Raw genomic sequence first — 25,891 nt, forward strand, 5'->3', positions numbered from 1 at the left:
ACGCCCAGCCGACCACGAAGGGCCATATCAGGGCGGTGCTGCTTGGACATAATTATAACGTGCGCCACACACAAGACAGAAGTCGCAGCACAGGCTTCATGTCTCACCCAGTCACATTATTCTGACACCGGACCAACCAGTCCTAGCACTAACCCCATAATGCCAGACGCCAAGTCTTTGATATGACCCGGCCGGGGTTCGAACCCACGACCTCCCGATCACGGGGCGGACGCCTTACCACTAGGCCAACCGTGCCGGTACTTATCTATGTAAGCGTAAGTAGAAGTACAAATGTGAATGCTTGTTGATGTGTTCAGCTGTGTATAAACGAGTGTGTATTCACAAATGAATGAAAGTGATGCTTATCCAGGTTGAATGATTGTATAACTTGACAACTGTTTGTTTGGCCAGGGATCCAAGGCATATGGTTCTACAAGCCCAAGGAATGTGAAGACGTGGGAGAACTCATGGATAAGTAAGTAAATGGCTAATGCTCTTTGAGTGTGTGTGTGTGTGTGTGTGTGTGTGTGTGTGTGTGTGTGTGTGTGTGTGTGTGTGTGTGTGTGTGTGTGTGTGTGTGTGTGTGTGTGTGCGTGCGTTCGTGCGCGCACACACACACACACATACACACATTGCGACAGGTGCGTATCACTATCAATATCACTACGTGTCATTTGCGCTACATGCCACACACACACACAGCGACAGGTGCATATCACTATCACTAAGTGTCATTTGCGCTACATGTCAATTATCCTACGTCGCATTTACGCTGCGAACTACGTGCCGCACAAGTTATTTCTGCATGTCATTTGTCTATGGGTCACACTATCACGACGTTCTTTTTGAGTACTTGTCAGATAGCACTTGGTTAAACAAAATTTTATTCAGAATTTCTTCGCATGAACAGTTCGAAACACACAGCTAGGACACGCACTCAAGCAAATGCTTATATCACGTGACCAGAACAATACTAAATTACACACATTTTCGTAATGGTGGACATAACAATAAACCAGAAGAACAAATTGAAAGAATGGGGATGGGGAGCTAAATAGGAACAAAAGAATCTACAGAAGATCAAAAGAAAAGGGAGGGGGAGGGGGAAGAAAGTACTAACAACCACAAGGAGAGACTAGGACGAAAGCGCATAGGAAGAGAGCATCAAGTCTAAGACATGCAACATGTAAATTCAAGTAAATCTAACAATTTTTGACTCACATGCGAAGCAAAAGTGAGTCTATGTACTCACCCGAGTCGTCCGTCCGTCCGTCCGTCCGGACGTCCGGACGTCCGGACGTCCGTCCGGACGTCCGGAAAACTTTAACGTTGGATATTTCTTGGACACTATTCAGTCTATCAGTACCAAATTTGGCAAGATGGTGTATGATGACAAGGCCCCAAAAAACATACATAGCATCTTGACCTTGCTTCAAGGTCAAGGTCGCAGGGGCCATAAATGTTGCCTAAAAAACAGCTATTTTTCATATTTTTCCCATTTTCTCTGAAGTTTTTGAGATTCAATACCTCACCTATATATGATATATAGGGCAAAGTAAGCCCCATCTTTTGATACCAGTTTGGTTTACCTTGCTTCAAGGTCAAGGTCACAGGAGCTCTTCAAAGTTGGATTGTATACATATTTTGAAGTGACCTTGACCCTGAACTATGGAAGATAACTGTTTCAAACTTAAAAATTATGTGGGGCACATGTTATGCTTTCATCATGAGACACATTCGGTCACATATGATCAAGGTCAAGGTCACTTTGACCCTTATGAAATGTGACCAAAATAAGGTAGTGAACCACTAAAAGTGACCATATCTCATGGTAGAAAGAGCCAATAAGCACCATTGTACTTCCTATGTCTTGAATTAACAGCTTTGTGTTGCATGACCTTGGATGACCTTGACCTTGGGTCAAGGTCACATGTATTTTGGTAGGAAAAATGTGTAAAGCATGTGAGTCGTATGGGCTTTGCCCTTCTTGTTTATGGATAGCACTTCATCTTGTACCGCTACTTGTCATTATCACCACGCGTCAATTACCAGGTCAAGGAAAGGCTTTTGCCGCGTTATCTTGCCTCTCTCTGTCTCTGTCTCTCTGTCTCTGTCTCTGTGGTGTGTGTGTTTGTGGGTGCAGAAAGAAGTGTTCAGCAGGAATAAATAAGCAGACGTGCTATCGATACGGCGTACGTGACGTAACGACACGGACAGCAGTAGTAGTAGTAAAATTAATATTAAAAGTCCTACGGTTTTTTGCCATTAAGGACTTGACATTGGCCCGCTTTTCATAGTGATAATGACACGCGTACCTTGTGTCAACAGCGCTACGTGTCGATAGCACTGCCGATAACGCTGAATGACACGTAGCGCAAACGACACGTATTGATCACGGGAGACACACCATAGCTTACCTCGGAAACGAGCGAACAGAGAGAGAGAGAGAGAGAGCGCGCTCTCTTTTGCACTGGAGTCTCGTTTGCTTCAACGTACATGTACTCTACTTTCTCTTCCAAACAGAAGAAAAGGTTTTTCCCAGGATGGGGCGAACACAGAAATGTCGCATATTTCCAAGCTTTGGCATTTTCTTTTGACTGTATGCTTGCTCCTCCGAAAGCGGCGTATGGCTGCCTTAATAGCGGGGTAAAAACGGTCATACACGTAAAATTCCACTCGTGCAAAAACACGAGTGTACGTGGGAGTTTAAGCCCACGAACGCAGAAGAAGAAGACTGTATGCTGACTGCTGACTGTAGAGGAATTAGACAGAGCAAGTTGAACTCTTTATTCTTGACGCTATGGGTTAAAATCACCTGACTGTTTTGCCCTTGGAGAGAGAAACGGGACACCAACAAAAGCAGACGACTTCGTAGCAGACGTGTTTTTGGTGGTGCATGTACAGCTGCGTGTCAAGGAGGTTGTGGTACATGTAACACTAGTAAAGCTGCAGCTACTGTATCTTCTACCAAGCGAATGGAGTGGTGGATCCGTTTGTTTTTTTGACATGTACGAATCCTGACACAGGTTTACTAGGAGGGAGAGCACTGCTGTTGTCGCATAGCAGCAGACAAACACAAGTTTTTTAACGTTTTTGTTTTAGCGTTTGTGAACATTTCAGTGGTGTATGGTTTACACATGAGAAAATTAAACCATAATTATCATGGTTGTTGGATATTTGTGACAATGTTGCAAGTTATAGTCAGGTTCAGTGTCACGCTGAATTATTCTTAAAGTGTCAGTCTCTGACATCAGCATCTTATCCAAAATTCAGGGCTAATTCTGGAGTATGCCATACCTGGGACTGAAGTGAACAAGGTGGAAACAATGTCCATAATTGAGTTGGAAACGAACCGAGGGGGGAGAAGCATAATCTGTGACCACTACAGATACAGGTACGACCGTCAGTGCGTGGGCGGGGAACTCACGTGGAGGTGTGCACTGAAACACTGCACAGTTCGCATCAGAACAGACGCAGCACTCACAGGAGTCCTACATTATAAAAATAAACACAACCACGAGCTCGACAGGAGAAAGACTGAACGACAGATTTTGAGGGTGCTTTTAAAGTGAAAAGCCATCGAGGACGCCAACGGATCTCCAAAGAAGATGGTATGCTCAGCACTGAACATGGTTGACAAAGAGTTCCTTCAACCCGGAGACCTGCAAAGTGTCAGACGCGCAATGTACAGAGAGAGACAGAAACATGTCGCCAAGACTCTGCACGCTGCCAGCACACCTGTTGTATTACCTGTGCCCAGATCTTTGAATACCTCTAGCTCAGCTGCAAAAGTTGCTAGGAGAAAGAAATCCTTAAGGAACAGAAAAACTAACCAAGCATGTGGAACTGTCATAAAGATAGAGCAGGAGGAACCTGACAATAGTGCACATAGCCAAGGAGAAACTTGGTGGGTTTGGGTTACATTTTATGAGCCTGGCGAAGTTGTAGCACTATGTTTTCTGATCATTTTTCCTTGAGTTCACTGCAGTATACAACTTTACATAGAAATGTGTGGCGGAGAGAAGGAACGAGGGGTAGATCAGCTTTAGTGCCTGTGCGTTTGTGAGTCATACATTTGACATGTAGCAACAGGTTTCAGTTCAAATCTCATTACATAGTAATCTCTGTCTGTGTGTGCGTGTGTGTGTGTGTGTGTGTTTGAATGTGTGTGTGTGTTGGCGGGCATGTGCAAGTTCACGCGTGCCCATGCCTATGCTCATCAAGTACCTGAGTCAAACGTATTTGTATCTTTGTTTGACATGAGATTTTCTGCATGACATAACCAAAACGTGCAATTTATGGACAGTCAAGGAAGAACTGACACTGACAGCTTGTAGTGTTGTTCGAAGAGCTATGCTGGATGCTGAGGGTGTCAAAACAAGAATACGACCGTATGCATTGTACAAACAATAGCTGTGCACTGGTTGTAGTGTGAGAAATGATTGGACTGCTGCTGCACTCTAGTTGACTCGGGTGGTCTTGATGCAGGGCATTCTGTGGGAGGCAATGCAAGACTTGCTGGCATTATGAGTAGTACAAGGTCTATTGGAGATCTATACAAGTTTGTTGCTTTTTGACCTGCGTGTTTGCATTCAGTCTATCTTCAGTTTGTCAGTATTGTTGTTGGTTTTGAGAATAGGGGGGTGGGGGGGGGGGGGGGCGGTAGCTCAGTTGGTAGAGCTCTGCTTGTGATCTAAGGGTTCAAACTCGGGTCGGGTCGGGCCGGACACGGGCCAACTTTATGTGCGGACCCAGAAACGGTATCTATGTTCCACGCCCCGTGTCACCACTGTGGCATGTGACAGACCTCGGTCATTGTGCCATAAGTGCAGGTGGCTTAGATTACACCTAAACACGCACACACCTGGGTAGCGCCACTCCGTTGCTGCTAGCTTTCCACTGGGAGGAAGCGACCCCAATTTCCCAGCCATGGGACAATAAAGTAATAACAAGTCGCGTAAGGCGAAAATACAATATTTAGTCAAGTAGCTGCCATTTTTCAGCAAGACCGTATACTGTACTCGTAGCATCGTCAGTCCACCGCTCATGGCAAAGGCAGTGAAATTGACAAGAAGAGCGGGGTAGTAGTTGCGCTAAGAAGGATAGCACGCTTTTCTGTACCTCTCTTTGTTTTAACTTTCTGAGCGTGTTTTTAATCCAAACATATCATATCTATATGTTTTTGGAATCAGGAACCGACAAGGAATAAGATGAAAGTGTTTTTAAATTGATTTGGACAATTTAATTTTGATAATAATTTTTATATATTTAATTTTCAGAGCTTGTTTTTAATCCGAATATAACATATTTATATGTTTTTGGAATCAGCAAATGATGGAGAATAAGATAAACGTAAATTTGGATCGTTTTATAAATGTTTATTTTTTTTTACAATTTTCCGATTTTTAATGACCAAAGTCATTAATTAATTTTTAAGCCACCAAGCTCAAATGCAATACCGAACCCCGGGCTTCGTCGAAGATTACTTGACCAAAATTTGAACCAATTTGGTTGAAAAATGAGGGCGTGACAGTGCCGCCTCAACTTTCACGAAAAGCCGGATATGACGTCATCAAAGACATTTATCAAAAAAATGAAAAAAACGTATGGGGATATCATACCCAGGAACTTTCATGTCAAATTTCATAAAGATCGGTCCAGTAGTTTGGTCTGAATCGCTCTACACGCACGCACACACACACACACACACATACACACACACATACACCACGACCCTCGTCTCGATTCCCCCTCGATGTTAAAATATTTAGTCAAAACTTGACTAAATGTAAAAATGAAGGACACACATATGGTTCAGTTTGTTTGTAGGGCTTAAAACACTGGGCGATAATTGTGAGAGGTTGGGGATAGAGGAAGGAGGGGAATACACAAATGAAAATTAAGCTCCTGCTTGTTTTGGGGAGGGGGCCATGCAGTCGTCAAAGAGAGCTGGGGGTATGGGAGGTTTGTGGGATGGGGTTTAGGGGTATACACAGAATTATTAGTGGAAGGATCGAGGGCTGGGGATAGAGTGCATACACAGAAATCGATGGCAAGGGAGCTGAGGAAGAGAGGGTGCGTCAGACAGAGGGGAGGTTACGGGGCATAACCAATGAGACTGTGCAGGTGTGGAGGGAAAGTGGCTTCTCACTTGCGAGGTGTACGCAGCTGACTTTGCAGGGGTCTTTGACATTTCCCCTACAGGTGCGCAGTGCGTCATACCTGGGTAGCATCCAACATGGCTCCCACAGATCAGTGCCGATAGTTACAGTACTGTCTGACTCTGCTGACTGGGCAAACTGCCGTCTGTGTGTGTGTGTGTGTGTGTGTAAGTGTGTGTGTGTGTGTGTAAGTGTGTGTGTCTGTGTGTGGGTGTGTTTGTGTCTGTGTGTGGGTGTCTGTGCGTGTGTGAGTGTGTGTGTGTCTGTTTGTATGTGTGTGTGTGTGTGTGTGTGTGTGTGTGTAAGTGTGTGTGTGTGTCGCTCAATCTCTTTTGTCTTACTCATACTGACATCACCTCCACCTAGCTACACTCACCCTGTTCATCTCTGACTTTTGTTCTTCTATTGAAGTCTCTGTCTCTCTATGTCTGTCTGTGTAACTGTTTGTCTGTCTGTTTCTCTCTACATGTCCTATTCCCACCTCTCTCTCTCCCCCCCCCCTCCCTCCCTCTCTCTCTCTCTCTTTCTTTCTTAATTCTCTGAAACCTTCATCCCCTTGTAATATTTTTTTAAATCTGAATCCCTCCTTCCTTATCTTTACTCTCACATACTGACTTTTCTGCCTTTCTTCAACTGCTGAATCATAGATTAATGTATCTCCCCCCTCCCCCCAAAAAAACAACAACAAAAAACTAACTTTTTTTCTGCTTTTCTTATTCATATTACACTAATCAACAGCCAAAATACTGCATCACTTTTGTCATTTTGATGCAGATAGTTGCACCCCATTGCAAACACATTTTTGTAAGTGGTGTACTCAATTACAGTTTCAAGGAGATGGCTTTGTATCTGAATGTTAGTGTGTATTATCCAAGTACTGCATTTTTAACAAATATGTGGGTGTGCAGAGGGAGAGAGCAGAGGTAAAAAGAGATCGAGAGTGTGTGTGTGTGTGTGTGCGCATGCAATTTCACGGGGCTGAATTTTCTCTTTAATGTTTTTTTGTGAGTGTACACTAATGTTTCTGTAATTGTCTGTACCTGTTCTGTCTGCTTCAGTCCCGAGCGACTCTACCAGTTCATCTAGGAGACTTAAGCTTAAGTCAGTAGTCCTGAGTCCTTTTATTATTACAGATTCATCCTTGAAGTTGAAAGAAAGTGAATAATAGTTTTTCAGCAGCTAGCATGGTAGAAACTATGAGTTATTTCCATCGATCTGGGATGTACTGATAGAGGGTGAAAGACCTCTGGAGGTAAGAGAACACAGACGTCGGACGTCACCTCACACCATGGGATGAAGGGGAAATTGTAACCTGGCCTCTGTGTGTGTGTTTTAATGGGCAGGCTCTGTGCAACAGGTGAGACTGAGTTGTTGGCCTTTTGTCTGCATCCAGAATGGCTTGCTGTTTCTGTGTCTACTATATGAATACAAGCTGTGCCCGGCTGAGCCATAGCACTGTTCTACAGTCAAACCCCCCTTTTAAGACCTCAAAACATATGCAAAGATCAGGTCTTAAAAAGGAGGAAGTCTTAAAATGGGGGTAAATTTACAGAGGTTCTGAACAAAAAGTCTGAGAGAACAGGGTCTTATAAGTGAGGGAGTCTTAAATTAGGGGGTCTTAAAAGGGGGTTCCACTGTACTGATAATATGCTGAAGCCAGGTCAGCCACTTTGTCTGCCTGCCAGAAGATAGTTGGTTTTGTCATTTCAAATGTTGGCCTGCTCACTCATACAAAGTGCATCCCGCTCAGTCATAATTGTTCTACTGACACTTTGAAGAATGGGTTGCAGTGAGTATTTCTGTCTCTTGTATCATTGCACAAGCTGTGCCTGCATGCTCAGCCATAGCTGTTTCACTAGCTGGTACAACAAAATACAATGAAGGGAGGTCTGAGCCTCTTTGCAGTTCCTGGCTAGACCACTGTGGTTGCCGTTTTTTCAGTGCCAGTTATCCCCAGCTCAGCCGTTAACTTGTTCTACTGATGTCTTCTTCTTCTTCTTCAGCGTTCGACATTCTACTGATGTCGATGTACAGTGTATGCAAATCAGCCTCTTTGCAAGGCCTGCTGTGAGAAAGGCCTGCAGTTTCTAGTATTGGTACAGGCTGTATCATGCTCAGTTAAAGCTGAAGAGTATCTATACAATTAATTCATTGGCTTTTGAAGGAAAGAGGGAACACAATGCAGCTCTGATCGATCTTTCACTATCTGGATAATGTCCCCTGTAAGAGACTTGGGGAGACCAGATGGGACACACACACACACACACATCCGGGTACCCAGGGTAGTCAAAGATGGATCTGGGGTACCCAGGGTAGTCAAAGATGGATCTGAGCTACGTTGTGCCCCCTCTTGCTTTCAAAAGCCAATTAATTAGTTTTATTGATACTCTTCAACTTTAACTGTTCTACTGATGATGATGAACAGACAGGTCAACCTCTTTGCGATGTCTGCCAGGAGAAGGGATTACTATTTCCTAGCATCCTTTATCAATACAAACTGCCCCCTACTCATGCCTGCCATGGCAGTTTGGCTCTAAATACTCTCAGCATGTCAGCCTGGTGTTCCATGAGAATTGATTTAACTTAGTGTCCGGTTTCAGTACAATTAAATTGTGCCTTGTGCAGCAATAACTTTTCCAATGATTATATATAGTACAGTACACACATGTTACAGGCAGGTCAATGTTGTTGTAAGATGAGTAAAGGTCAACCTTTTTGCAGCCATATTAAAGTGTCATATAATGTGTATGCCGGTAATGTCAGTGCTAGTGTGAAGGGGTCTGATTTCCTGAGCTTGAAACATAGTACCGGCTGTTCCTAAACAACAGGAACACGTTATAGTTTCACATTCTCTGTATTGTACACAGATGGTGTAAGTGTTCTAATTAAACACAAGGAAATAGTTGTTCATATCCTTTTGTTTGGTGGCTATATTTAGTACCAGCTCAAGTTGTGCTGAACTGAAAGTAGACTGGGTATTCCCCTTACTGCCCACAAAAAAAGAAGGAGAAAAAGAACAGACTCTGTCCTTGACTTGCGGCTACAGTTGAGTTCATTTAACGACCTAAAAGTAGAGGTTATGTCAACACAGTAATTGCTGCTTGAAGAAGAGGATTAGTTCATTTGGAGAGCATAGGTGAGCCGCACAGTACATGTCTATCTTGGCCTGCATATGCAGCAGAAGAACAACGTACGAAATAAGACTCACAGTACAGTACCAGGAGTACAGATTTTGACCTTTTCTCAAACGTTCTTCAACCTGGAGTAATTGGGCCGGAAAGTCGAGATCTGGTCTGATTTCGGTTTGTTTTGAAATATGGCTCAAAGGTAGGTATGTAAGCGACTGATGTATGACTTTTGAAACCACAGCAAACAAAGCGCATGTTTATGCATCCTTGTTAAATTGTTGTAGAACCTGTAGTGTGCAAGGGAAGTTAAAGTTACACACTCTGTTCATTCTGACTATAGTGAATTATATGTTTCCCTTCCTGTATGAAATAACTAAGATTACATTCAATCAATCATGGTGTATCTGTTTGCCTGAATTTCACATAAGATAACATCATGTGGTGTAACTATCTCTGCACAAAAGTTATATCCTTGATTCACCCATATGTCTTGCATAACACTGGGAAAAATGCATGAACTGAGTCACCTTTGGACAAAAAGTACAGCTGAAGAGAAGGCAAAGGGACTGAGGGTGTTAACTATTGTGCGTGAATGCCAGTCGCTGTCTTGAAGAGGAGAAGCAAACGCTTCCAGGACATGCTTGCTTTCTCCTGGACCTGGAAGTCATTGTGCACAAGAGGTTGATGGTTTCTTTCCCCGATGCCACGCAGAGTGGCACAAACGTTTGTCTTCATCCTCTTCCTTCCGACTCCGAAGTGCATATTCCTGTGGATTATTAATCCTGTAAGGAGGCTGTTTTTTCCACAAAGGTTAGCTCTAATTTCTGCCCTGCCCCTTTCTGTCAGGTGTGCAGGTGCTCTGTTCCTTACCTGCGCCATACGTCCAGATTACATCTGTTCCGAGAGAGTGTTCTGCTCACTTCCTGCGCAAGGAAATGTCAGCTATGGCGCAAAGTGGTTACACTTTACCCTGGCGACGTCAGCCCAGTCAATGGGGCAGGAGAGAAGGGGGAGATTTATCAGAGGAGAGTTATCGGGATGAGCGAGTGGCATGGCTGTTTTTCTTGCCTTGTATATTTTGGTAAAGGGTCGCGAGTCGGCGGTGGTTGGCTTTTATGTCTGGTCTGGTTGCCCCTGCTGTTGGTGCTGGGTGATTGCAGGATGTCGCTTCTCTCCCCTTTTATCTTTATTAGTCTCTGGGTGTGAGGAGATTGACATATGTGTTTGGATTTAATGTTTCTGGGAATCCCCCATCCCCTCCTCCCCCCACCTTACCTGCTCCCTGTCCTGCCTCTCTTACCAGCAGTTTTTGTTATTGGCAAGGAGGGTCTTCCCTAAGGTGCAAGTATGTAATCACACTTGATGACCTTGCCCTACTGGAGAACGTGCACTGAGTGCATGTGGTTCAGAGTACTGAAAGTCCTTTTACAAGTGGTGTCCTTGGTAACAAAAAAGGTCTATTGTCAGGAATGAAGTTGTTGCAGTAGACTTTACACCTGAACTAGTCAAATCTGGCCGGATGACTTTCACACACCGTGTGATTGGTTAAAGTGTACGAACAATTGAAGATGACCAATAAATGAATCCTCCCAAAATGTCATTAAAAAATAGTGCTTTACAGCAAAAGTAAATACTTAAAATACTGGTAAAAACTTTGCAAAGTCTTCAAGAGGTCAGCTTTGGGCTGGATAAAGGATGTCTGAATAGAATGGGAAATTGTATGAAGAACAAACAAGACGCTCTCTTCTACAGGGCTGTCAGAGTGCACTGTGTACACTCTTGATACTTACAGTTTGTTAGATGATATATATCAATCAATCAATCAATATGAGGCTTATATCGCGCGTATTCCGTGGGTACAGTTCTAAGCGCAGGGATTTATTTATTGTTTTTATTTTTATTTTTATGCAATTTATATCGCGCACATATTCAAGGCGCAGGGATTTATTTATGCCGTGTGAGATGGAATTTTTTTACACAATACATCACGCATTCACATCGGCCAGCAGATCGCAGCCATTTCGGCGCATATCCTACTTTTCACGGCCTATTATTCCAAGTCACACGGGTATTTTGGTGGACATTTTTATCTATGCCTATACAATTTTGCCAGGAAAGACCCTTTTGTCAATCGTGGGATCTTTAACGTGCACACCCCAATGTAGTGTACACGAAGGGACCTCGGTTTTTCGTCTCATCCGAAAGACTAGCACTTGAACCCACCACCTAGGTTAGGAAAGGGGGGAGAAAATTGCTAACGCCCTGACCCAGGGTCGAACTCGCAACCTCTCGCTTCCGAGCGCAAGTGCGTTACCACTCGGCCACCCAGTCCATATATAGTGTAAGCATAATATGTACATTGCCAGTGCTGCCAGCAAGTTAAACTACGGAGTTATGTGTTTGAAAAGATGATGCTGAGGTCCTGGATTCAAATCTCCTCCGAGGCGTTTATTCTTTCTGCTCGATCCCTCTTGAAAATAAAGTATGCTCAGCAAACAGGAAGTTACCAGCTCAGAAGTCAAGCATTGACTGAAGATGTCAAGGTCATGCGGGCAGTGTAGGGAGGGATTCAGGCCACCTTTGGTGTACGGAATTCTGTGCAGGATTCTCAGCCTTATCTTTTCTCCGGATAGTCATAGAGAGACCACAGCTTTAATGATCACTGTATTGTGTGTGTATGTGTGCAGCTTGCGAGAGGAGGCAGCAAGTTAATGAACACTGTATTGTGTGTATGTGTGCAGCTTGCAAGTTAATGAACACTATTGTGTGTATGTGTGCAGCTTGCAAGTTAATGAACACTATTGTGTGTATCTGTGCAGCTTGCAAGTTAATGAACACTATTGTGTGTATGTGTGCAGCTTGCAAGTTAATGAACACTATTGTGTGTATCTGTGCAGCTTGCAAGTTAATGAACACTATTGTGTGTATGTGTGCAGCTTGCAAGTTAATGAACACTATTGTGTGTATGTGTGCAGCTTGCGAGAGGAGGCGGCAGCGAAGATCTCGGGCACCAGCGGTGCAGACTCTGCCCAAGGAAAGACGCTGAGCCTGGGACAGAAAAATGTCGACATCATGCAGCTTCTCTCCGGTGCCCAGCAACGCTATGAGAGCAAGGTCTGGCAACAACATGTCAAGTTTGAATAGTTGATCAAAATCAATACAGGTACAGTGGAACCCATTTTAAGACCTCTAAAAATCAGAGAAAATCAGGTGTTAAAAAGGAGGGAGTCTTAAGGTGGAGGTAAATTTATAGAGGTTATGAACACAAATTCTGAAAAGCAAGGTCTTAAAAAGGAGGAAGGTTTGAATTGAGGGGTTTTAACAGGAAAGTTTCACTGTACCTGTGATGTCAGGAACTTCCGATGAGAGAGAATACTCCAATGACAGTACAAGTCTGCAGTCCCTTTGTCTATTACATTGACCAAAATTGACCCCATATCTAAGGGGAGAGGGGGGGGGGGGAGGTGGCATTAGTGAGTAGTTTGAAGAGTGCTTACTCCCCTTTGTTTATCTGATTGTTTTCAGCAACCAAATTATTTTCTTTGCTGTGTGCCGTGTATAACTGTAGTTGAACTGTTTGCCTACAGACCAAGGGAGGGTCGGAACTCATGCAGAGCATCAGTGTATTATCTTCAGTGTCTGCTGGAGTCCCTCCGCTCATCAAACCCACACCCGTCAAACTGCCAGGGGGTAAGAGTCCTCTTCCTCTCAAGATAAGTTTTGTGTGACTATTTGTTTGTCTTCACTTAAAAGACCGTTGGGTTGATATATTTGTGATTGTGACGTAATTTTGTCAATAACGACGTTCCAACAACTTACCTTTCTTGTTTTTTTATTCTGAATTTTGGAACGTTGGCAGTCTCTTTGTTTTTGAATGTACTTAGAATTGTCTCTGTTACTACGTTTTGCTGTAGATCGGCCCCTGTGACGCAGTGGTTAGTGCATCGAGCTGCTCGTAACGGGGGTTGTGGGTTCTCATCCCATCGAAGTCCTGGGTTTTTCAGGCTACGGCCAGCTACTACCCAGAGTGGAAGTGTCTCTCAGAGCATGTGTCTGTCTGTTTGTTTGTCTATATCTGAGCAGTGCTTTTGACAAAGCTACTCTGCAGGTTTGCTTTATTCATATTATCACAACAGATGTTTCACATCATGTTTGCAGTATTTCTTGGAAGATATTTACTCTTAAGCCTGTCCTTAACTGGGAAAAGTTGACTACGCGAAAGCTTAAACGCTGAAGACTACAGGTAGAGGAGATAATTCCTGTTCTGCTGAAGTGTGGCACAGACAAATGATTTCTCTTTTGCTGTTGAGTGGTGTGTACATACTACATCATCCTGTTCCCCTGTTCCAGATACCAGCGGTTCGGGTGGCGACGGCCCCAGTCAGCTGCAGGCGTTGTTTCAAAATGTCAAGCTGACCCAGCAGTTGCAGCAGAGACCTGGCGGCATGGTGGACCAGTTCACAGGGGATCCCCCCCCTGACGTCACCATCAACCCCCTCCACAGGTACCTCCAGACCTGGGAACCCAGACAATATCGCCGTATTTTGTATGCTTGATTGTCTAGAATACGATCAGTACAGTCAGTGTAAAAAATTTAAAAAAATTCCTGGACTACTTTTCTTCACAAGCGCATCCTGAAGCCGTTCCAGTATTTTGACACATGATCACATTTTTTGTCAATAACATTGAAATAAGCATTTGTTTTAAATGTAATGGTAAACTCAATTAACGGTGCGATGAACGCATGCAAAGCATGTTTGAATCATGGATGTTGAAATAATGTGTGGAGTACGCTTATTTTTATGAAAATACACCAATATTTGTTTGAGAATGCTCTAAGTACAAAAACATGTGTTCCCAGGTCTGTACAACCCATTTATCCCCATGGCATGGAAAGTAACTCAATGGGCGGTTCTGGTGAGGTTATGCCCCCTCTTTCTTTCGGCTGGTAACTGGCGCCACCTCGTGGCAAGATCACATGAGAAAGGGAAAAAAACTTGCATCGGTCCCAAATAGCATATCGGTTTGGTAACAGTTCGTGTGTAAGTCGTGCATTTTATACGGTAAACAGACAATGGTCGGTTCTGGTGAGGTTATGCCCCTTCTTTCTTTCGGCTGGTAACTGGCGCCACCTCGCGGCAAGATCACAGGAGTTGTCTCGAGTTATCACCCCAGAAGCGCTCATTTCAAACTTGAACAAATTGTAGAAAAGTAACTACAGTGACTGTAAAGTTTTCGATCTATCATACTTGGACCACCACCAGGCTATAATTATCAGACCAAGCAAATGGCTTATGGGTTAACATGTCTGTGTGGAATAGTTGCAATGGAGATGTACTTGATGACTGACTCGCTACAACTCCCCTTTTGAGACCTCGACAAATGTGAGAAAATGGGCTCTTCACAAGGAGGGACTTTACAATGGGGGTAAATGTACAGTTTGTTTTCAACATAAAGTCTGAGAAAAAAAGAAGACGGTGTATTTGTGAATATGGGGGGGGGGGGGGGGGCAGGGGAGGGGGGGGGGGGTGTGTGGACTTGAATAACCCGTTCCTCCTGTAAGAGGTCACCTGCAATGCAGCAACTGATTTGAACCAAGGGTTCATTTCCATGTGCAAAGTCACGCGATTAGCAAGTGCGTCTCCCGCAGTTGATACGTTGAATAAGGCGACTGTGAGACGCAGGCGCTGCGCATTTTTTTGTTGGCTGGGAGAGACCACTGTAGTGGTATTTTTCTGAATCCAAAACTTCTTTTGTTAATGTCTCCTACACTTCAGAATCTACCACTTCAGGTCCCTCTCGGTGACGGAGGTCGAGTCGGGCGCCTCCCCCAGAAACCTGGCCACAGCGGGCAGTCTGACCGTGGAGGAGATTGAACGTCAGCAGCGGGAGCAGATCAAGAGGTCGGACAGCAGGGGTCAAGGTCAGCTGCAGGAGGGAGGAATGTCACAGTCGCCGGCAGCTAGGGAGTTGCTGAGTATACTAACCGCTGCGGCTGGTGATGGTCAGGGGTCAAGTCTGCCTGCCATGCCTCAGGTTAATCTCTAGTTGGTTTGATTTAGTGAGCCTACTGACCGTTGCAGTTTAATGATAATAATAAGGGTATTTATATGGCGCAAATCCTAATATAGTTCTAAGCGCCTTACATCAATCTTCATTGTTATAATCTTCATTACAGCAACAATACACATTTAAAGAATCTTCAAATCAATATCTCTGCCTGCTATGTCTTAGGTGAGTTGTTTTTTGCTTTAGTGAGTATACTGACCAGTAGCTGGTGATGGTCAGGGGTCAAGTCTGCCTGCCATGCCTCATGTTGGTCTCATTAAACTGTTTGCGAGCAGTCTCCCCGAGTTGTGTCATTGGACAGATCTTGATGTGGAACTTTTCAGCACGTGTACGGGAACATGTACGGGTAACGTCATCAAGTCTAGTTTTTACGTCACGTGTTTACCCAGACCTGCAGTCTTGGTTGGAGCAAAACAACTTATGCATTTGGAACATCGGAGAGAAAAAAAGTGTCACGGGTGACGCAATATCTACACGTACGCGTACAGGTCTTTGCTACACGTTCGATCATCTAGAACACTGCATTGTCTTTGCTATTGAGCCTCTCAAGGGAGTGTTGTTGCAGCTATAGGTTGGATCATCTAGAACACTGCATTGTCTTTGCTATTGAGCCTCCCAAGGGAGTGTCTTGTTGCAGCTATAGGTTGGATCATCTAGAACACTGCATTGTCTTTGCTATTGAGCCTCCCAAGGGAGTGTCTTGTTGCAGCTATAGGTTGGATCATCTAGAACACTGCATTGTCTTTGCTATTGAGCCTCCCAAGGGAGTGTCATGTTGCAGCTATAGGTTGGATCATCTAGAACACTGCATTGTCTTTGCTATTGAGCCTCCCAAGGGAGTGTCTTGTTGCAGCTATAGGTTGGATCATCTAGAACACTGCATTGTCTTTGCTATTGAGCCTCCCAAGGGAGTGTCTTGTTGCAGCTATAGGTTGGATCATCTAGAACACTGCATTGTCTTTGCTATTGAGCCTCCCAAGGGAGTGTCTTGTTGCTGCTAGGTTTCATTGACTTTATTATCCCAATGCTGGGAAATTCAGGTCGCTTCCTCCCAGTGGAAAGCTAGCAGCAACGAGAGTCGCGCTACCCAGGTGTGTGCGTGTGTTTAGGTGTAATCAGCCTCCTGCACTTATGGCAGAATGAGCAACAGGGGTGGGACATGGATACCGTTTGAGTGTGCACATAAAGTTGACCCATGTCTGTCCCAGTCGGGATTCCAACCCATTAAGTTACCCTGGTTACAAGTCCAGTGGTCTACCAACTGAGCTACCCTGCCCCCTGGTTACAAGTCCAGTGGTCTACCAACTGAGCTACCCTGCCCCCTAGTTACAAGTCCAGTGGTCTACCAACTGAGCTACCCTGCCCCCTAGTTACAAGTCCAGTGGTCTACCAACTGAGCTACCCTGCCCCCTAGTTACAAGTCCAGTGGTCTACCAACTGAGCTACCCTGCCCCCTAGTTACAAGTCCAGTGGTCTACCAACTGAGCTACCCTGCCCCCTAGTTACAAGTCCAGTGGTCTACCAACTGAGCTACCCTGCCCCCTAGTTACAAGTCCAGTGGTCTACCAACTGAGCTACCCTGCCCCCTAGTTACAAGTCCAGTGGTCTACCAACTGAGCTACCCTGCCCCCTAGTTACAAGTCCAGTGGTCTACCAACTGAGCTACCCTGCCCCCTAGTTACAAGTCCAGTGGTCTACCAACTGAGCTACCCTGCCCCCTGGTTACCAATATTTTTCTGGAATCACTCTGGACTTGTTGACTTTACAACCCCCACAACCATGCATGTATGCACAGACACACAAATGCAGAGTACAGGTAATCATGGGGGGAGGAGGGGGGGGGGGGTGCCCTGGAGTCACTCTATATTTCCATGCGTGGTTACTACAAGACAGGTGTAGTGTTTTGATCCTTCCCCTTCAAAGACCTGACTTGAGACTCCCTCTTTTTCTCCCATGTTCTCTTCATAATCTATGTAAATCATGTATTCCTATCTGCTAGGCGGCCGCAGTGGCCTAGTGGATAAGACATCGGCCTCCGAATCGGAAGGTCGTGAGTTCATATCCCGCCCGCGACCGCCTGGTGGGTTAAGGGTGCAGATTTTTCCAATTTCCCAGGTCAACTTATGTGCAAACCTGCTAGTGACTTATCCCCCTCCGTGTGTAAACGCAAGCACAAGACCAAGTGCGCACGAAAAAGATCCTGTAATCCATGTCAGAGTTTTACTTTATAGAAACACAAAAATACCCAGCATGCTTCCCCAGGAATCAGCGTATGGCTGCCTTAATGGCGGAGTAAAAACGGTCACACACGTAAAAATCAACTCGTGCAAAAACATGAGTGAACATGGGAGTTTCAGCCCATGAACAAAAGAAGAAAAACAAAAAAAGACCTATTTTCTCACATTTGGGGAGATCTTAAAAGGGGGTTTCCATTGTAAAAGTGAAAATATGTTCCAGATGCCACTGACAACAACAGGGGATGCCAGAGTGAAGCAGGAGCCTCCAGAGTTGGTCACTGCGCGGTCCACAGAACTTCTCACCCCCGGCGACTTTGCACCTGCAGTCAAAAGGGTGAGTGACTGCTGATTGTGTTGTATTTGTGTGGTACTGCTTTTTTTTCCAAGCCATTCACAAGTGTGCTGCTGTCAAAGAACAGGCTAGGTGAGACTCTCATGTTTGTGGTGTCTGCACGATTTCTTTACGTTTTCTTTTTTAAAGACTTTTTTTTAACCTTTAGCACGCCAGCGGCGATTTTCGTCGCCCAGCCATTTCCCCCCCTTTGCCAGCCGGCGGCGATTAGCGTCGCCAGCACAAGGCTTGTTCGTATGACCAACTTCTCGTTCGTATTTGCATACGAGAATAACGGTATTTTTAACGGCACTTGAGCCAAAGCAAGGCTCACTTCCTTCCGTTATGTCGACGTGTCGTCTGCGCTGCATTTGAGTCGGTTTCGTTGAACTTTTCTGCTTTTGTTTTTGCATCGATAAGGTACTTTAGCGCTTCGACAAGCAAGATGGAGGATGATGAGTTTGAAACTTTCTTTTAATAATAATAATAATAACGATTACTTATATAGCGCGTAAACCTCGTGGTGACGAGCCCAGAGCGCTTTACACTTACACAATCATAATACAAACAAGGAAAGAGAACTAAATCCGAATAAATTCAAACATGGTCACACACACCCACACACGCACACACGCACGCACACACACACGCACACACACACACACACAATCTTTCTTTCGTCATTGTCAATGTTCAGGTAACCCGCAATGTCATTCCATGTACGCATACGTTATTCTAGTACAACACACACAGGCACATACACATCCTCACGAACGCCACACTTTAGTAGATAATACACGTGGCAGCGCCGATGACTCACCGATCATGGGATCTCCTTCAGAGGTCTAACTTAAACATGTGTGTTTTGAGGGCTGTTCTAAAGGCAGATGGTGACTGGGAATCCCTAATGCTCCGGGGGATTTTCTCCCAGACAAGAGGTCCCTGGTACTTGAAGGATCTCTCAAATCCATAGTTAGTTGATTTTCTGTTTCTTTTTGGTTTACTAAGTACATTGGTATCTGTTGCAGAGCGAAGAGAGGAGAGGTTTGAATATTTTGATAACATCTGAGAGATAAGCAGGTCCTGTACCATGAAAGAAAGAGAAACAAATGCATGCAATTCTGTATTGAATACGACTTCTTACAGGCAGCCAGTGAAGGGATCTCAAAACAGGTGTGATGTGGTGTCTTTTAGGGGTCTTTGTGATTAATCTAGCGGAGTTGTTCTGTACTTTCTGCAGTTTTTCAATGAGATAGTCAAATGAACCAGAAAGAAGGGCATTTCCGTAATCTAGCCTTGAATTTTGAGTTGTTTCTTGACAACAAATCGTATGCTGAATTGGAACGAATTACTGAGGAAGATCTTCACAATGAACTGTGTATCGCGGTGAAAATAATGACTGTTGGTCAAGTGACAGTGACGGTTACGAAACGGAATTTACGAAAGTGCACATGGATACAAACAGTGGCTGGTCCAGTTTATGACAGGACCAGCAAACATTACCGATAATCTGACTGCGTAGCAAATGCTTGACTTGCTTGTCAAAGAGACACTGCGTAGAAACTGACTCAAATTCAGCGCAAAGCAAGCCAGTGACAAGACGTAAAAAGTGTGCGTGTTCGGAAATAGCGACCTGTGGATCTAGTGGAGATCAAAGCTTTTCTCTGCTTGTTGTTGCTAACCGAACTATTAAAAAAATCGTCCCATGACATTCACTGGTCCTCAAATATATTTATTTAAATACCAGGATCAGGAAGTTGGATGGTCAACATGATTACCTGATCAAAGGAGTTTCACCAGACATAGACTGGTTAGTTTCACAAAATTCCACGGACTAGCCAACACAACCCCTTTTCATTTTGTATTTATATTTATGCTAAGAAAATAAATGATGCATGCAAACAAAAATATGTTAATGTTAAATATAACCCCATCACAACCACAACGTTTCATGCTTATTAGTGCATTTTCAAAGAAGTTGTAAGTGTTGAAAGTTAGTGGGTGTTGTTCTTACGCAAGGTAAGCAAAATAATGTGGCTACAGGGGAAGTAATGCTGGCTGGAATCTGGAGTGCTAAAGGTTAAAGTTGTGTTCTCAATTGCTGTTTTAAGATTATTTCTAAACTAGCAAATTTTTCATTTTTATCTATTATTAAACGTTCCATTAACTTACCTACCTTCTCTTTTTTGTGAATAAATTATGAGCAGTCAGGAGTTTTATTTGTAGTATTTTATATAAGCAAGGAGCCTCATTGCATGAATAACTTTGTACAGGTTCCCTTGGTGTTGGGGGAATGTTTTGCGTGTATATGTCGTGCCGAATACACGGAATTGCCGAATTCGCGGAATCGGCAACATTTTTGCCCATTTTGCGTAATCGGAAAAACGTTGCCCATTACATGAAATCGGCAGCGTTTTACCGAAAATGCGTAAAGGCTTCTAAAATTTGCCCATTTCGCAAAAGCGACAGCAAGTCTGTTACTTTTTGTGTCACCAGAACATTGCATTAACATTGCTTTACCTCCCTACTATGTTTTTTATGGTCTATGTTGGTCTGTGTCGAGCATAACTCCTGAAATGCACGAAAACTACACTTTCTGCAATAACTTGCCATAAGTTATCGATTATTGCAATATCTATCCATTCGAGTATCTAGCTGTCTAAGTGTGATGATATCCCAGGCATTTGAGAACTTTAAAACCAAAAAGTGGCTGCCGATTTTGCAAAATGGGCAAATTTTAGAAGCCTTTCCGCTTTTTCGGCAAATGCTGCTGATTTCGCGTAATGGGCAGCGTTTTGCCGATTACGCGAAATGGGCACAAATTTTGCTGATTCCGCGAAGTCGGCAATTACTTAAATTCGGCACGACATATACATGTTGGCAACTAGAGCCTTAGACTTGAAACATGTTGAGCTCTTGACTGTAACGATGCTTGCTTGTGACCAGCTGGACAGCACGACGGGAGGGCTAGGAGGGCCATGTCCGGATGTGCTGATGACGCCCCTTGCCTTCGCTGCACCTCAGCAACCCCCCCTGTTGACCGCCTCCCCCTCCACCCCCATCAGCAGCGCAGGTACGTTGTCATGGCTCTTTGCGCCTTGTATGCAGAGACAAAGTTTCCCATCTGGAAAGCAGAAAATCCTTATTTAAGAAATGATTTACTGATGGTTTTATTGATTTTCCAACTGCTCAGGGTATCAAAATCATACCTGTCTAGCTATGTTAATGCCAGAAAGAAAAGAATATGTTACAGGCTTGAGAGGATGTGAAGCTAATAAGTAAATTTCATTACCTTCTTTTGCACAATTAAGTGGTGTCTTTTGTCAGTACCCTACCAGTGTGGAAGACAAAATACATGTATTGCATTTCTTCGCTATATTCTGTAGTCTGAACATTACCACTGACTCTATGCTTTGGGCACTTTTAATGCATCCTTTTGATGTAAGAGAGAAGGATTTCTGTGTGTGTCTGTGTATGTCTTCGTGCATTGTCTGCATATGTGAGAGTCTTGAGTGTGTGTGTCATATGTTTACATCTCTTCCTCTGTCTGTCTGTCTGTCTGTCTGTCTGTCTGTCTGCCTGTCTGTCTGTCTGTCTGTCTGTCTGTGTAAGTGTGGGTTCGGGTCTGTATGCTTGTGTTAGTAGTGACACTAGTGTCTGAGTGACTCTCTGTGTGTGTAGTGACAGAAATGTCTGTGTGTGCAGCACTGTTGGAGCAGCTTGGCAACTTGCAGCGTGGATCACAGGGTTCGCCTGGCCTTGCCTCGCCCCCACCCCCTGACATCTCCCCCCTCACACGACAGCAACTTCAGCAAGCCATGATTCACATCATTCGGGTGAGTACCACTTTTAAACTGACTGTCTCCCGATATAGCCCCCTGGAAGTGATTCCAACTACTTTACTCATAGAAGGGGGGACATTTTGAGATTCATTCACTGTGATGACAAACCTCACAATAGTCGAATTCCGAAAATGACTGTCAGGGTTGTATCGGTTGTGAAAGAGTGAATAGCCTTGCTTTTAGTTGGACAAACATTGGAGGTGCCAATCACTAGCGAGGTGTGTGTCGGAAACACATGAACAAGGAAAACGTGTCTGTTTGCTTGTCCAACTTCTTCTTCTTCTTCTTCTGCGTTCGTGGGCTGAAACTGGCCACGTACACTCATGTTTTTTTTGCACGAGTGGAAATTTACGTGTATGATCGTTTTTTACCCCGCCATTTAGGCAGCCATACGCCGTTTTCGGAGGAAGCATGCTGGGTATTTTCGTGTTTCTATAACCCACCGAACTCTGACATGGATTACAGGATCTTTTTCGTGCGCACTTGGTCTTGTGCTTGCGTGTACACACGGGGGTGTTCGGACACCGAGGAGAGTCTGCACACAAAGTTGACTCTGAGAAATAAATCTCTCGCCGAACGTGGGGACGAACTCACGCTGACAGCGGCCAACTGGATACAAATCCAGCGCGCTACCGACTGAGCTACATCCCCGCCCGCTTGTCCAACTAAAAGCAAGGATATTCACTCTTTCACAACCCATACAAATCTGAAAGAGTTATGTCCAAAAATCGTCTATTACGGGGACAAATTAGGAAATAGGTGTTAACACTTTTCGGGTGTTTATTATTTGAGGGTTATATGGGGAAGCCCTTTTTCTTTGGCTGAGGAGTCTTTGGTTTTAAATTTGTTTGAAAGCCAAAAATGAACTTGTGCCGCAAGTCCACTTCAGGGTTATCTCCTGAATGAGCCCTGTGTAAATTATGTCAAATATCTAAAGAAGAGTGAACATTTTAAGATTAATTCAGTGTAGTGGAGAACCTCACATGGGGCTAAATAAGGAGATTGCCTGTTTCAGTATTGTTGCTGTAAATATAACGTGTCTGTCATTCATTTGTAATTGAGTGCAGGAGTTCAATCAAAAACTCCTAATATATCTGTGTCAAGGGAGACTACCTCATGGTTGACAAAATCTGCAATTTTCATTATAATTTGTCTTATGGATGGGAAAAGCAGTCCTGGATGAAATGCTTGGGAAAGAACACTCAGTTGCAAGAAGGAATGTGATAGAGGCCACTTTCAAGGTGTGCACAGATAAAATGACAAGAAGGAATGTGATAGAGGCCACTTTCAAGGTGTGCACAGATAAAATGACAAGAAGGAATGTGATAGAGGCCACTTTCAAGGTGTGCACAGATAAAATGACAAGAAGGAATGTGATAGAGGCCACTTTCAAGGTGTGCACAGATAAAATGACAAGCAGGAATGTGATAGAGGCCACTTTCAAGGTGTGCACAGATAAAATGAAAAGGGGAGGGGGGAGGGGGAGTGTAACTGCTAATGAAACTGAACAGTACAGGAATTTCTAAAGAAATTGTAGAGCAAGGAAAGTGGGGCAAAAACTTTTAACATCACTATGCCCATAAATAGAGGTCATTTTTAAATAGGCGCTGCGCTCTCACAGTTTCCGTTGCGACGATAGCCAATACTGGCTCCTGCAACGTACCCTTACCAGATCCAGATAGTGTCTTGTTGAACTGAATTGCCAGTGATTCGGTGAAATCCCATCCTTGAATAATTGTTTTCTTGCTCTCTCTGAACAGACTGATGAAGACTTTGTGAGCCGTTTGCACGAAGCGTACCTGGCCAGCTTCCGAGAGCAGTTGGGATCTTTCCCCAGCGCAAAAAGATAACCCGCATGACCTTTGTCCATTCATTGGTCCTCGCAGAGCCACATGACCTTGTTGCCAGGTTACGGACTTGTTCAATTGTGTTCACTTCAGGGAAAGAAGACAAAGGATGATTGTCAAGTGTCAGTTGCCAGATTTGACGTTTGACCCAGTACTGTTCTGCATGATCTCATATTGACGAGTGTCAGTATTAGCATGTGTTTTAAATTAATTGTAGGAAGGACTCTGTGGTTAAAGGAAAAGCTCTCACTAAGGCTCTTGCTAAAACAACCGCTAATGCTGTTTCCTGCTTTATCAAGCATGATTGTGTTAGTAATCTTACAGCTGCAGTGTGTAATGGATACACAACTTAGCTCACTATAAACACCTGACTCATTGCAAAGGGCAACCCTTCAAACTAAGCTTAACAGCTAATGAAATAATAATGATAATAAGGGTATTTATAGGGCGCAAATCCTAAAATAGTTCTAAGCGCCTTACAATTTCAGGCATGGGAATTGTCCGCCGAACGGCGGATTTCCGCCGATTTGTTTTTTGTTCCGCCGAAAAAGCAAAAGTGTCCGCCGAAAAAATAAAGGGGGGAGGCACACAAAAAAAACCCGGTTACTTTTGTCTTTGCGCAAAAGCCCGCAAAAACTTTCCGTACTTTGTTCACGCACTGCTACCGCCCGCCTCAGTTACTTGAACTTTTATGTTTGAAAGTAAACCAGATTGCACAGATTGTGTTACAAGTGACATTTTCCTGTTTGTCTCAACAGATCAATTTTTTAACAAATTTAAACCATATAATACATGTATATATTTTTTTTCTTCAAAAAAGCAAAAATTGGTACTAAAAACTCTGATTCTAAAAACAGAATTTAATGGCAAACTTGGAGCTCAGATGACACCAGATTGCACCATCTGGGTTCTTTGGAGACATTTTTTCTGGGGGGGCATGCCCCCGGACCCCCCTAGTAAGGCTAGGCGCTTCGCGCCGTCGACTTGACGCTTCGCGTCTTCAGTTATAAATTTTCAGCCTTTTTTACAATTTTCAATTCCCATGCCTGAATCTTAAATATAAGCATCTTAATAACAGCAACAATACACAACGTAAGCGCCTTAAATCAATCTTAAATATAATAACCTTAATAACAGCAACAATACATATTTAAAAACAAATAAACTTTAAGTATATGCAACACAATACACAATTCAAATGACTTGTTATCATAAGAAAAAAACAGTGGAACCTCCCATAACGACCCCTCCGATTGCCAACCGAATTTCTGGGCACAGGTGCATTTTACTCTGTAACTAACCTCCGAAAGGCGATGCGCTCCTAATTTAGACGACCGACTCACCAACAAAGGGTCAATAACGACTTTGTTCTATTTACTAGTGAGTGTCAAAGTTCGTAATTACCCAGCACACGCCCCGTGTACAGACCATCAAGAGCCAGGTTTGGTAGTCAGTATGGCGTGCAAATCTAATGGCTTGCGGCTAAGGCGATCTCACCTTTTGTTTTAACAATTGAAGGACCGCCCTCCAGGTAGGGAAGGGGAGGCAGAAAGGAGGCGGGAGTGAGTGGGTAGGAGCAGTTAAACAAAACAAAAACAAAAAAACTCAACAATGAAAGCGTGAATGCTGCTCTGCCTCCAGACCCCCTAGCATTCTAGCATTCTTTTTGTCAAGTTTGTTTGTGTAAGGTATTCTGTGATTGTATGCTCACAAACTTTGTGCATGAATAATCCTGATTAAATTACATATTCCTACTCCGAATCACATGTAGCAGTTGACTCAGTCTAAAGTGCTAGGTCTGAAAAGGCTACCCGTCTAAGGGGAGCAACCCCAACTAAAAAAGTGTAAACGTAGCTATGGTAATGACGACGCACCCAGGGAGTTACCTCCCCTCCTGCGTACTACGTCACTACTGCTACTGACCACGTGACCCCTATCATTCGACACTTCAGCTTTCTAGGGAGCAGGTCGTGAATTTTTTGGCTCTAGTGGAAGTTCGCTGTTTGGTGTTTGCTTAGACACCCACCGGCACCCACACCCGTCTCTTCACCCGCTGCACTGGTAGTTGGTGAGCTCGTTCCTTTACTTGTATCGAACGTAATTTTTCAGTTGCTACTTGAAATTTTCGGCCACGTGTTGGTCACGTATTTTGTGGTAGCCATTTTGGAATTTTTGTCGCCATTTTGTTGTCAGCATGTCTGACGGAGACAAAAAGCGCGGCAAGGCTGATGTGAAAGGGAAAATTAAACCCAAGTCTTCCACTTCTGTCCCTAAGC

The 25,891-nt window shown here is 44.0% G+C and overlaps 1 protein-coding gene across 4 annotated transcripts in view; it reads left to right on the top strand.

Moving 5' to 3' along the window:
- Window positions 1-25,891, top strand: part of LOC138964888 (mRNA-decapping enzyme 1B-like) — a 173,514-nt gene that overhangs the window by 138,752 nt on the left and 8,871 nt on the right. For 3 of the 4 annotated variants that reach the window (XM_070336955.1, XM_070336958.1, XM_070336957.1), the window contains 9 exons: window positions 412-475; window positions 12,265-12,403; window positions 12,877-12,979; window positions 13,640-13,793; window positions 15,067-15,325; window positions 17,816-17,929; window positions 20,873-20,999; window positions 21,632-21,762; window positions 23,529-25,310. In XM_070336955.1, coding sequence (XP_070193056.1) covers window positions 412-475; window positions 12,265-12,403; window positions 12,877-12,979; window positions 13,640-13,793; window positions 15,067-15,325; window positions 17,816-17,929; window positions 20,873-20,999; window positions 21,632-21,762; window positions 23,529-23,618 — 1,181 coding nt within the window. In that variant the 3' untranslated portion in view covers window positions 23,619-25,310. The remainder of the gene's footprint in view (window positions 1-411; window positions 476-12,264; window positions 12,404-12,876; window positions 12,980-13,639; window positions 13,794-15,066; window positions 15,326-17,815; window positions 17,930-20,872; window positions 21,000-21,631; window positions 21,763-23,528; window positions 25,311-25,891) is intronic. The other variant, XM_070336956.1, reaches the window with a different exon arrangement.

This window comes from Littorina saxatilis, linkage group LG4 (genome assembly GCF_037325665.1).
Source record: "Littorina saxatilis isolate snail1 linkage group LG4, US_GU_Lsax_2.0, whole genome shotgun sequence".
Taxonomy (NCBI): domain Eukaryota; kingdom Metazoa; phylum Mollusca; class Gastropoda; order Littorinimorpha; family Littorinidae; genus Littorina; species Littorina saxatilis.